Source organism: Ahaetulla prasina, chromosome 1 (genome assembly GCF_028640845.1).
Source record: "Ahaetulla prasina isolate Xishuangbanna chromosome 1, ASM2864084v1, whole genome shotgun sequence".
In the NCBI taxonomy this organism is placed as follows: Eukaryota; Metazoa; Chordata; class Lepidosauria; order Squamata; family Colubridae; genus Ahaetulla; species Ahaetulla prasina.
In genome coordinates, this window is record NC_080539.1 from 220,885,720 (window position 1) to 220,899,792 (window position 14,073).

At 36.8% G+C, this 14,073-nt stretch overlaps 1 protein-coding gene across 1 annotated transcript in view; it reads right to left on the reverse strand.

Annotated features, from left to right (window-relative positions):
- Positions 1-14,073, reverse strand: part of SCN2A (sodium voltage-gated channel alpha subunit 2) — a 64,818-nt gene that overhangs the window by 12,757 nt on the left and 37,988 nt on the right. The window contains 5 exon segments of the mRNA XM_058191508.1: positions 1,119-1,400; positions 3,545-3,667; positions 7,153-7,326; positions 8,502-8,656; positions 9,233-9,353. Of these exon segments, the coding sequence (XP_058047491.1) occupies positions 1,119-1,400; positions 3,545-3,667; positions 7,153-7,326; positions 8,502-8,656; positions 9,233-9,353 (855 nt within the window).

Sequence of the window (14,073 nt, forward strand, 5' to 3'; positions counted from 1 at the left end):
ACTGGAGGCTAAAACATATGAAGAACGGTTGCAAGAACTGGGTATGTCTGGTTTAATGAGAAGAAGGACTAGGGGAGATATGATAGCAGTGTTCCAATATCTCAGGGGTTGCCACAAAGAAGAGGGAGTCAAACTATTCTCCAAAGCACCTGAGGGTAGAACAAGAAGCAATGGGTGGAAACTAATCAAGGAGAGAAGCAACTTAGAACTAAGGAGAAATTTCCTGACAGTTAGAACAATTAATCAGTGGAACAACTTGCCTGCAGAAGTTGTAAATGCTCCAACACTGGAAATTTTTAAGAAAATGTTGGATAACCATTTGTCTGAAATGGTGTAGGGTTTCCTGCCTGGGCAGGGGGTTGGACTAGAAGACCTCCAAGGTCCCTTCCAACTCTGATATTATTATTATTATTATTATTATTATTATTATTATTATTATTATTATTATTATTATTATTATTATTATTATTATATAGTTCCTAATGTTCATCTTGTGTAAATTGTAATGTCTTTTAAAAGATTCCATGCCCCCCCTGCGAATTACATTTAGTGAATCTATAGCTGCATACATGATGTCCATCCAGCCTTTCAACCCACATATATTCTATTCGGAAGAATTCTTGAGGAGTTGGTAAAAGGCAGGTAATTTCCCATCAGGCTGTGTTGAATTTCACCCAGAGTTGCATTCTGTTTCTGTTCTCATTGCTAGCTTAGTACAGCTCTGAAAAACTCTCTCTATCCAATTGTCTCTTCTCTGGTTATGGATAATTTCCTTTATTAAATAGGGATGAGTGAGATTGTTTGATAAATAGTGAAACAAACAAACAAACAACAACAGGTACATCTGCATTTTACTAATGGTCATTTTAGTTCATGTATAAGATGGCACATAAAAAGTTTACTAACAGGTGTATTTTAGAGAAGAGCTTAGAAGAAAAAGATTAAGGGAGCCACTATGATGCAAATCAATCCATTTCAAAACCTGGCAGCTGAATCATTTGTAAAGGGACTGACAGTTCACATTGATGGAATTTTCTAATAAAAGAAAAACCTGCTAAAGAGAGGAAATAAAATGGTCGTGTTGTTCAAATTTTAACATAGAAAGAATAACTACTTACTACTTGAAGCAGAGAAAGGTAGCCAAGACCCACATTATCGAAGTTGACTTTTACATTTTTCCATCTGGCTGTTTCATTTCTTTCGATGAGATTCTCACACTCAGTCTGATTATCAACTTCATCAGTGCTGAACATTTCCCCAGTTGTGGTGTTAACACAGTGGTAGAATTTGCCAGCAAACAGATTCACTCCCATAATGCTAAAGATTAACCAGAATATAAGACATACAAGAAGCACGTTCATGATGGATGGAATTGCTCCCAAAAGAGCATTCACCACTACCTGTAATACAAAGAAATGAACACATGAAGCCAAAGAAGTGAAAACATATTTGCTAAAGTGAGACATGAAAAGGGGAATTCCTAATTCACAATTTTGCTTCTTGGCCATTTTGTGCTACAATTTAATCTCAGTTGAAGGCAGTAATAGTAATAATAGATTATGAGGAAAAAAAAATCAGGACTCAGGTATAAATACTGGTTTGAACAAAGAAAATTACAAATTTAGGGAAAGATTTAAGGAAGAAAGATTTTTCAAAATTTAGCTTCACAAAATTGAAGAGGAAGGATCATAACATGTGGTAGAACATGTACTGAAGCTCCAGTGCAATACTCTATCAGTACTCTAACCCTAAAAATACTCTTTTCTTACACATTTGGAGAACCAAGTTGCAAGTCAGAGGAAAATGAATTCTAAGGAAATATTAGCATTTAAATATCAAATAACCCTCAACATTATCATCATTACACTGCTCAATCATCTCCTCCTTATCAGTGATGAAATCCAATTTTTTTTACTACTGGTTCTGTGGGCGTGGCAGGGGAAGGATACTGCAAAATCTCCATTCCCACCCCACCCCAGTGGAAGGATACTGCAAAATCCCCATTCCTTCCTCACTCCTGGGGGAAGGATATTGCAAAATCTCCATTCCCACCCCACTCTGGGGCCAGCCAGAGGTGGTATTTCCGGTTCTCCGAACTACTCAAAATTTCCACTACCGGTTCTCCGGACTGCTCAAAATTTCTACTACCGGTTCTCCAGAACCTGTCAGAACCTGCTGGATTTCACCCCTGCTCCTTATAGTCTCTGTAGCCAAGTGGAAAGGACAGTCCAGGTGCCATAATGAAGCAAAAGAGGCTTATGAAAAATAATTTTCCAGGCGGTTAATATGTTACCTTAACAACACATCAAGAAAACAAGTAGCTGCAGTTCCAAGTTAGCCTGTAAACATATGTATATGGGCCCTCCAAATATTTCAGTTATTTTCTTTAGTAGTAGCAAAAAGGGCTAGATAGATCTCTGGAACTAATCTGGAACTAATTGGTTCGTGGTTATTTCTCGCTAATATATATCCTGGCTGGGCTATGAACGTCAAGGATTTGGTGTTTTTTTTAATCAGGGCAACCTGGTCTTTCACCTTTCAGCCCCAATCCAGGAGCCTTTGCAGGCAATTGTTTTCGTGACAAACTATTTGGTGTTAAATTTAAATTTACCAACAAAGAAATAAAGGGAGACCAGTATAGATCTATTTCAAGCTATTTAGCTCTTGTCAGCTAGCCATCTCCTTCTGGGATTCAAACCCGAGCTACTTACATATTAGTGTATTAACCACGGGCTCTCCTTGCTTATACTAGTCTCTATTTCTTTGTCGATAAATATAAATTTAACACAAAAATAGTTTGTCACAAAAGTGACTGCCTGCGAAGGCTCTTGGATTGGGGCTGAAAGGCAAAAGCGGAAGCAATATGCTCCATCCCATATTTGAGTAGACCAGGTTGCCCTGATAAAAAAACAATTAATCTCTCCCGTGGTATAGCTGACAAAGTGAGGAGTGCCTGTGGCTTAGAGGTTAATACATCTACCTAATATGTAAGTAGCCCGGGTTTGAATCCCAGAAGGTGATGGCTAGCTGACGAGAGTTAAATAGCTTGAAATAGATCTATACTAGTCTCCCTTTATTTCTTTGTCAGTAAATATAAATTTAATCCAAGGATTTGGGTTGGCCATCAACCATGGAGCAGGTCTCCATGCAACCTCTTGATTTTTCCAATCAAGCAGTTTCTTTAAATGATATATTTTTTAAAAATTTGGAGCAAGGATACAACAGACAGGATTAAATGTAGCACAATTTTAGCTAGCCCTTTTTTGCTTGCTTTTTTTAAATTTGGGATATCACCATTTCAGAGCTGTGATTTAAATGGAATAAATAATCTGACAATGGGGTAAATAACTGCCTTCAGACACTGCCTATACTGGCATATGTTAGATATATCTCATGTCACCTAGAGGCTAAGGGAATAGAAGTAGCATGTTGCCGATGGCCACTCTAAATGAAATTTAAACTAGTGGCTTTGAGATACACATTTGTAGTATACCTTTAAGAAAATAATTTGCTTCAAGCATATGTTATTTCATATTTTTCTTACCCTCATTCCTTCGAACCGTGACAAGGCTCTTAGAGGTCTTAAAGCTCTTAAAGTCCTAAGAGATTTAATTGCACCAAGTTCAGAGTAGCCCAAGGCATTCGCTGTTAAGCTAACGATAGAGACCTACACATGAATAAAAAAAGAAAAGAAAGCAATTTATTATGTCAAGAAATCTCTGGTAACTCCCTGATCTGTCATAGCTGAAGCTTATCTTACAAAATCAAACTAGTTCAGAGGAGTATAATAAGCAATATCAAAGAAAGAGACAACAAGAAAACAAACTGAAGAATCTTTGCTCCTACTTATTATAAAAGTTTATAAGTATAAAAAAGTTTATAATTTTTATATTTATTTATTTGTAGCCTGCCTTTATTATTTTTACAAATAATTACGAATAATTCAAGGCAGCAAATATATCCAACACACTTTCCTCCTATTTTCCCCACAACTGCAATGCTGCAGGTGAGTAAGGCTGAGGCAAAATGACTGGCCCAAGGTGACCCAGCTGGCTTTCACGGCTAAACCAAAGACTAAAACTCACAGTCTCTGGCTTTCTAGCCTGCTAGCCTTATACAGGGGTGTCAAGCTGGTGGCCCGTAGGCCGGATGCGTCACACACAGGCCATGCCCACCCCAGCTCGGTGAAGGGAAAAAACGTCATGATGACGTGATGGCGGTGTGACACTGCAAGTTTGACCAGACCAAACTGGTTCTCTATTTACTCCAAAGTTTACTCCAAACTTAACACTTCTCATAAAGTCAGTTGGCAGAATCTGAATCAATTATAGGAAGATACAGCAATAAATATTTTTTACCAGATTTAATAATTTTCTGCTTTTCAACCTTGTGCTAGTTTATGTCTTCTATTGTCCTAAATGAGCAATTTGACCAATAACTCAATATAAAAACAAAATTCATCCTGGCCAAATTACCACAACTGAAGTTCAAATGGATTTGTGCAGAAAACAGTTACAATGGATGGGTAGAAATTATTTTTTTGTTCATCTCGCACTATTCTCTTATGGAATTATACCATGTTATGTTATTTATTTGTTTGTTTATAAAATTTAATGGCCATCCATCTTACCAGTGGTCGCTGCGGATTGGGCGAACCGATAGCAGTGGCGGAGCGAGACTCTGCCCACCTGCCCGGACGTCTCTACACGTGTGCCTAAATGTCACACACGCATGCGAGCATGAGCGCTTACAAGCGAACCAGTAGCTACGGGGTTTGAAACCCACTACTGTATCTTACCATAGGGCATCTTACAGTTACATAAAAGCTAAAACATAAAAAGTTAAAAACAAACACTAAAACCAAAGATACATGGGGAGGGCGGGGGCAGAGTTGGGTTCTGTTATTACTCAGTAAACCACCTCTTGTGGAATGATGGAGGAGTCACCAACCCCTAAGTATTTCTGGCTCACTCCTTTTAGTTTTTGACATGTTCCTGACTCCTGCTTGCAGGAACCAGAACTATTATGTCCTCACCAGGACATTTGAAATGGCAAGCACTTAATCCCTGAAGAGGTTACTTCTCTCTTCCAAATCATTTGTTTTTTATACTGCCTGGTTTGCCTATCTGCTTTACCACAGCAGCTTTATCCCTTCACTTCACCCAAGTGCGTGGGATAGATAGGAATCCCATAGTCCATACTGGTAAATCACAGAAATGAGAGAATGATTAAGGTAGCTAAAATCAATAGTGCTGCCTTCTGTAACTAATATGAGCTTGAGACATGTTCTAGAGGAAAAGCCATCTGGGAGTCGAAACAATAAATCAAGTGTTAATTATAAGTTAAACTTACTGGTATAATCATAATCATTTATACTGGTAACCGTTTATTCCTCTCAACATTTTGCAAGTCTCTCAAGACCTGGCTATGTTATTAGGCCTGGAGGTCCCAAGGGCTGAAAGAGATTTTACAATGGCTTTTGTGATAGCTCCCTTACTGCAGTTAATATTACTCCTCCCATTTTATGTGCCTTTTTGTTATTTTAATCGTGAAGTTTTTATGTGATTGTTTTTATTAATTAAGTGCTATAGGTGGCCCAGAGTCACTTTCATGTGAGATGGGCAGGTGTATAAATATGATAAATATTTTTTAAAATATAAAACCTTTTTCTTTCAGATTAATTAGCCTCCTGTGAAATGAGAGGCTGCTGGGGAAAATATTCCTAAAACATGGCTCAAGACACAGACATGATGTTAAAAATATTCTTCCTAAAAATAGTACAAAAGAAAAATAAGATTGTATGGTCTGCTCTTGCTTGGAAGCATCTTGGGCAGTGATGGCTAACCTTTTTGCCATCGCGTGCTAGGAAGGGGAGGTGGGGGGGGTCGCACGCATGCATGCCCAACCCATAATTCTATGCGCCCTGCCCCGCGCATGCGTGCGCCCCCCCCCACTCCTGGCACGTGATGGCCCGGTAGGCCCGTTTGTCTCTCTCACCTGGCTCCAGAGCATCTCTATGAGTCTGGGGAGGGTGAAAACGGCCTTCCCCATCCCCACTCCTAGAAAGGCTCTGGAGGCTGGGGACAGTAAAAAAGTCACTTCCTGTCCAACTGGAAGTTGGTAAATGGGCCGTTTCTGGCCTCCGGGTGTGGTGGAAAAGGCAGTTTTCGCCCTCCCCAGACTCATAGAGAGGCTCTGGAGCCAGGTGAGAGAGAAAAACGGGCCTTCCCCACCACCACCCAGGCCCTCTGGAGGCAGGAAACAACCTGTTTCCCTACTTCTGGTGGGCCCAGAAGGCCCGAAAATCAGCTGGCCGGCGCCAGCTCGTGTGCTCACTGATATGGCTACGTGTGCCACCTGTGGCATGCATGCCATGGGTTCGCCATCACGGATCTTGGGTTATTCAAAGATTCATGAAAAAAAGAGAATTATACAAATCAGAATCTGCACCTATGAAACTAGAGACAAAGTTACTCTGACTTTCCTTTAACTTAAGGGTGTCAAACTTGCAGCCTACGGGCCTGATGTGTCACATGTTGGCCCTGCCCCCACCCAGTTTAGTGAAGGGGGGGAAAATCCCGATACGTCATGTGACGATGCCGTGATGATGCAAGTTTGACACCCCTGCTTTAACTATTCTAGAATGTGCAGTCTTACTTTTTGTGGTTCATGGTTAAGGTCCACTTCTTTTAGACTTTCGTCCAACACTATCTTGTTCTTGTCATGCCTCTCTCCCTCTTTCTTTCTCTTTCCAAAGATAGAAATTTTGAAGCCTTAGATCTCTTGAGCTTTGTATCTTTTTTCCTTTCCAAACAGGATGGAGTAAAGTATCTCTCGGTCCTACTTGCACAAGAGTGGATTTTTTCCCCTTGCCTGCCCACCTGATCCTACCCACTGCTCATGTGCTTAGAATGAGATATCACAATTGAGATGGCTGAAATGAGCAAAGGTAGTGAAGTGGGGAGAAATGTTTGGCCATTCTTTACTTCCTTCCACGAATATTATCAAGGAAATAAGAAAGTTTTTAATTTTTGTGGATGAAAGCAGAAGTTTTCCTTTTTTGAAAGTAGTGAGTTTATTATATATCCAATGATTCTTATAAAAATTCATGCTACAATGTATTAATTGGTTAAAGAAAAAAAAAATACCTACATCAACAATGAGGAAATCCAGCCAGCACCAGGCATTTGTAAAATAGACTTGAAAGCCATAAGCCACCCACTTCAGAAGCATTTCTAAAATAAAGATGTAAGTGAAGACCTTGTCTGCGTATTCCAGCACGGTCTTGATAGTCTTGCGCTGCTCAATGTATATGTCTTCAAAAGCCTGGGGACAGAAGTTCCCCCCCCACCCCTGGTTTTAGTATAGGTTATTATTTATTGTTTGCTTTATAGTTCTAGAACTAAAAACCAGTCCTCCCCTCTTTCTATTGAAAGGCTCAAATGCTTCACTTTAATCAATATATTTATTAAATCAGAATATGATAAAAAAAATATCAAAAGCATTTGTTTTGATATTTATAGAGTCTATTTTATAGATTTTACTGGTAGAAGCCATACCTTGGTGGCTGATGACATGTTTTATATGTAGTGCATTGCAGATTCAGTCATTAATTAAATTAAGGTATCTCCTTGGGATTCTACTCCCAAATTTCACAAACTAAGCTAAATAAACCCGTTTAATCATATACAGCCCCTAATCTTTTTTCTGTTCCATTTCATAGAAAAATTAAGTTACAAAAAATTTTTTTTTAAAGGTGGGCAAAGCCAAATGTCATGCTAATTCTGACTTTAAACCCAAAATCCTAAACCTAAAAAAGTCAAACTGATCATTTCCCCCTCTAATCCCTCACAGAGAAGTAACAGTGGAGTTTAAAACATTGTTCCAGTCTGAATCCAATATATAAGTATGAATTGCTATCCCATTTGGAACAATTTAGAAATCTAATATTATTGTGACCATACTGCTTAACTGGGATTAACAAATCTCATTTTTAGAAGAAAAATCTTTACAATAAAAGCATGCATCTGTTCTCAAAAGATATTTGGGATTAAAACAGCATCAAAAATCAACCCTCTTCTGTAGGAATATTATATGGAACAATTTAAAGGGAAAATATGTATTAAAAACCACTTTGGTGCAGAAAGCCAGGTATTTAATTGGCACGGGGAAAACCCAGCTTCAAGTCTATCCTGAACTGCATACGTTCACTGTCACTGTGACTAATTGCTCTGTCAGTCAAATATAATTGTAGAGGTGTAATTGTGAGGAAAAAATGGTAAGACAGAATGCTATGGGTAGCACCTTGAGTTCCTGACTGAAAGGTGGGATATAACTCTAACAATTAAGTAATAAAATCATACTACTTTAGGGATAGCTCTGACTCATAGAAAAGATAATCCCTACTAAATATTCAGAGGTTTTCAGATAATTATGTGTCTGGGTTATTTCCTACGCTAAATCTCTATGATAATGAACGGTTTTCAAGTTCTAAAAATTACCAGAGCACCACTGCTAAGGAGAATCATGAAGACAATAAAAGTCTCAAACCAATTATGTTCTACGATTTTGTAACAAGTCTTCCGAAGATTCCACCACAGTTTTCCTTTCCCATCTTCTACACTGACTTGGCAGCACTTGAATTTCCGGATGCAGCCTGGCAAAACATGCAAAATGATATGGCAAATGAAAACAGAATAATAGTTATAGTACTACATGTCTTGAGCAGAATATACTCTTAAACCAGCAGATGGTTTTGGAGCCCTTTCTAATTCTAAAATTTTGGTCTATATCTGAAATGATGCTTTGGAAATCTTCTATATTATCAAAATCAGTTTTCATAGGACAGTTTCAATGATGCCCAAAGGAAATTATTTATCACAACTGAGACTTTGTATACATGTATTTCAGTTGATTCAAGATTCTGCCCCAATACCTGGAGGTTTAGATGGGGAGGAACTGTCTCTGACTCCATCCAATGAAGATGATATGGCTATGGGTATTTGAAATGTCTAGATCTGGAAATATTCCATCTTGAATGGGGTTCTACCTCTCCCTTCAAGGTTGGTACACAATACGGGTGTCTTCCTAGACTCACAGCTCTTGCTTGAAGAATCAGCTGTGACTAGGAAGGCCTTTGCACAAATCCTTTTGTATGCCAGTTGTGTCCTTTGCTAGATACGGGGCCCTTAAGACAGCCACTGAAAGATTTGCAATATTTTATATTATTTACCCTCTGTAAAACAGGCTTCTGGTTCAAGAGATTCTTCAGGTTCAGCTTCAGGTTGTTCGCCAACTTGGGGAAGCCCAACATCAACTGTACTACCTTCAGATGAACTAGTTGCATTTAGTTTCTGCAAATGAATAAAAAACTGTTAATGACAGATTTGTTTATTATGGCCTTGGATGCTTAGTACATTCCAGAATGCTCTCTTTTTATTTAAGAATTTTGAAATAAAAATTAAATTAGCCTACACATATATTAATACCAATTTATTTTCTGAACATGAGGCATAAGAAATTATATTCACATAGATTTTTCCATGATGCACTGTTATATTCATACTGGGAATCACAATTTGGAACCAAATTTGTTAACATCATGAGCCAAATACAGAATAAAAAAAATCAGAAATGCTTTATTAGCATGAACGATAGCTAGCTATTCAAATGAGGTAAAATAGAGAGCAGTATGAATTGTAGCATTTCCCCAAAATTATGACCAAACCAACTAAAAACTGAAAGCAGCATTTTCATGTCTGATGCAGATAGAATATGCATAAGCAGCAAACCATATTTAACCGATTACTTCCCACTGACATGAAAACACAAATTATCAGTGTGTAAGTACTTCTAAGTTTCTGTAATTCAGAAAGGAAAGCAGCATATTAATTTCAGAGCAAGAGCCATTATTTTGCATTCTCTTTTGGCAATGCACTTGCACAAATGACTGTGCATTTTAAAACTACTTTTTATTCTTGCATGGTACACATATATGTCCTTTGAGTACATAGTGAAACGTACATGTGTGTTATTTGGCATAGCATTTAAAATGCAAAGTTGACCTGTTTTGGAAGAAAAGCTTTACCCTCATGATGAGAAATGCTTTTGACTAAGCTTTCAACTGGTTTCCTGATCCTATTCAGAGAAATGAATGTTGTGCCCCATGAAGATAATATGAGTACCATTATGAATAAAAGTAGTGATCATGTCATTTTTAGCCTTGTGCAATGTTATTAACGTGTATAACATTAACAAAATGGCTGCACTGGTAAGTAACTAACTTTATGTGGGAATGATGTAAGCAGATGGTGAATTGTCACATAGTTGTATCAGTCTTTTTAAAAAAATAAGGTTAAAGCCATAGGCATTTTATTCATAGGCGTCAAGCTGGTTTTGTGAACTTTAACCAGCTTAAATATTAGTTTGATGAAGAAAGTACTTTACCATCTTTGTTCTGCTCCAGCTTGAGATGTTAATTTTATAAACAGCAGAATGATTTTGTTACCTTTAAAACTTACTGAAAATACTTTGGATGATCTAAGCAGTTTTTGCCAATAAAAGCAGGTGTTTGTAGAGTCTCTTCCCATTTGTACCTAACACAGCACAAACATCGGGCAGTCTCTTTTTTTATGCAGTGTCCCCAGAATGATGCTGGCATCTTAACCCCAGCCCACTTTAACCCCCCCCCCCCGCCCTTTATTCTGACACCATCCAAGGGGAGCCTCAAGGTGTGTAAAATCTATTCCTCTGTGGCTCTTGTGTCTTTTTAAGATGGACCAATGATTTTAAAGACAGGCAATAGATGCAGGACAGAATCATGATGAGGATGGAACATGTATAAGTCTAATTTTTTGCTACCTCAAGGATAACATGTCTATTCTGTTATGGAGGAAAATACCTGGCTTGTTTCAGCCAGTTTGTGATTAAACATTTGTTTCTGAAAAATATTTAGAATTTCATGCTGGTTACTGCAATCTATTTCCAGAAGGCTTCAAACAATTACACCCCGCAATAAACAACAGTTTATTTTTACTTGAATTTTGAAATGTTACAGTAGGAAACAAACCAGAACTAGTCTGAAGGCACCTTTCAAGCTCAGTTCTCCTAGTTGTTAAATAAACCAATATTAGGGGATTAATTTTGTATTACAAAGAAAATCAATTTCTAAAATATTTCACTATCAGTAAGCAAAATAGACATTATTGCTTAGAGAAGATGCTACTGTTTTCATAACATGTATGAATTATAGATAACTTAAAAGAATAACCTTATTAATGTCATGTAATAGAGATGTAATGGAAATACAAACAATGCATATTCATTCATTATTATATATTTTTGAGACTATGAATAATTATTCTATACTGACCGTATTCAAATTAATCATAATGAAATTTACAATTTTTGATACTTTCCATTGAGTTTTTAGTTATGAAAATCTAGAATTATGGTTTAGATACCAGTAATAGTCTAACTAAAATTAACTAGAATATAACTTCTTGATCACATGGTTCAAGCAAGCTTCTGTAATCAACTGGCATATTATCAAAACCAGTCAAAATAATAATATTTCAAAAAAACATCTTACTCCAAGAGTCAGTTTCATTATACATTTGTATTCAGGATTTTTTGATATTTTATTGTATGTCACCATTTGTGAAGTACATGGTTGTAACAATTCTGTTTCTTTTCCTTCCAATTACATCCAAAAATAGGTTTTGCATAAGAATCATTTCCACATATTATACTCATGATGGCACATAATCAATTAATGCTAATCATAAATGACATATTCTACCATGCTTAGAAATTGGTCCTGAGTGAAATTTCTATAATATAAAGTTGTACTATATTATATTGAAATCAGTGTCTGGCTTCTATGTAAAGCTATACAATTATGCGTATGCACATCTCAAGCGACTCAAAACATTCCAGTAGACAATGCACAACTTATGAAATAAGTATATACAGGAATTATAGCATTCACTACCTCATTCATTCTACTAGAAAAGTCCAATCTACTTGCATAGTAAATGCCAGATGCAATCTCTTATATAAAAACTGCAATAAATGGAGATTATTCAGATGCACTAAATTTCTCTATTTAAATGAAAACTCTTCTGCCCATGACCATCGTCGGACTGAAGCATAAATTCCAATCTGGTTTTATAATATTAGTTATGTATATTTTATCTTTAAACATCAAATCATCCTGTATTTAAAAATTTAGAACTGTATAGCAGTATGCTTGCATCATTTCATCCCTGTTTTATAGCACTATTGTTACAGCAATAGGAGCACAAAAGCCAAAATCAAAGTAAACAGGCATCTTTTTGCTTTCCAGAAAAAAAGATGGTTTATTTCACATACTCATTTCAATAAAGAGGTAAAATACTTTCTGTGTATTGTTTCATACGCAATGAGGTAAAAGAAACCACAGATCCAAATTTGACCTTTTCTTTTCTTTAATATCCTTCATCTGCAAGTCATTCATTATATTAGTATGTTGGGTATTTCATGTGCAAGCAAAAAGATCAGGGAAAAATCAGAGAAACTGATATCATGCAAGTAAGTACTCTTACATCTAGCCTAGGAATTTACAATTAATGAATTGCAAATTTAGGCTTGTAAAATTATTCTCAGTGGAAAAGATGGTGTTTTTATAATAACCACAACATCTGAATTAGATGCTGCATAGAACCCAGACCATTACGAAAATGAAAGACCCCAAGCATTTGAGCTCTGCTCATGCTACTGACCGATAGAGATGATTAAATTGGAGGGGTGCCTCCATAGCCCTGCTGTAATCTCAGAAAGAGTACAGAGGAGAAGGGTGATCAACTACCCATCTTCAAACACTTCAGCTGGAGCTATGGACCAGGACAGCTATTAAGAAAATAAGATAACCAAGTCATAGCACAGGTCAACACAGTGCTGTATATTCATACATACGTATCGCATTTTTCCTTGCAGAATGCAGAAAGGGGTTAAGAAAGAGTAAGCCAAATGAATTAAAAACATGAAGTTCGAAAAAAGAAATATATACTATTCATTCTACCTTTCCATACTCTCTAATACTTGCAACTGATCTTTGTACATCCATAGACTGATTTAAACATAGACTTTTGCTTGTTAAACTTGTCATCTCTTTCTTTTTGAAAACCGATCCAACCGCAACTCTGTTTTCACTTTTGTCTTGACTCATTCTTTCTTTCTTTATATATTGTAGTAATTAGAGCCTCATTTGTTCTGTTTACATAACCAAACCACCTCATCATGCTTCTTTCAGATTAATAGTCAACTTTCTATTCATTTTACATTCATTCACCACTGGTTCATTCTTGACCCTATCTTTTCTTTCTTTTCTTTTTTTACAACACTCACTTGTTTGCACTGCATTCAGCTGACTGTGATATTTTTCCTGACTTCTCCTTCTCTCATTTAATCCAACAAGTAGACAAGAACGTACTTCACACACCGACTCTCTTGCTTCTTCTGACCAATATTCATTGTTCGCAACAAGCCATAAACAATCCACTATCTGCTGCCAGCATTTGCACATCTTAAAACCTCTCCACTCATTTTTCTAACTTTGGTCAATATTTTACCAACAGTACATAAATTTAACAATTTGCTTTAGGTTTTGTTACAATATATAACTTGCATATATATTGTATGTGACTTTAATGTGACTACCTTGGTATTTGAGTAATTGACTGGCAGATTCATATTTCTTGATGTATTGTATAATCTCTTCCACTGCAAATCATTGGGATTCTCTGCCAACAACATGCTATCATCTGCATACAAAGGTACATTCGCAATTATGTTGCTAGGCAATACATCCTTGTTTTCACTACAAGCATTCCTTATACATTCATCCATACATGTATTAAACAACCAAAGAGACACTAGACTTCATTGTCTTTTCCCTTGTTCCAGTTTTGAACAATTCACCAAGCATTTCATTATTTTCTCATACATGTTTACTTTCCTTATTGTTGAACGTCTCTCTAGATTGGAAACAATCAAAGTAAAAGCAAGTCTTTCAGAGTGCTGATTGGTAATACT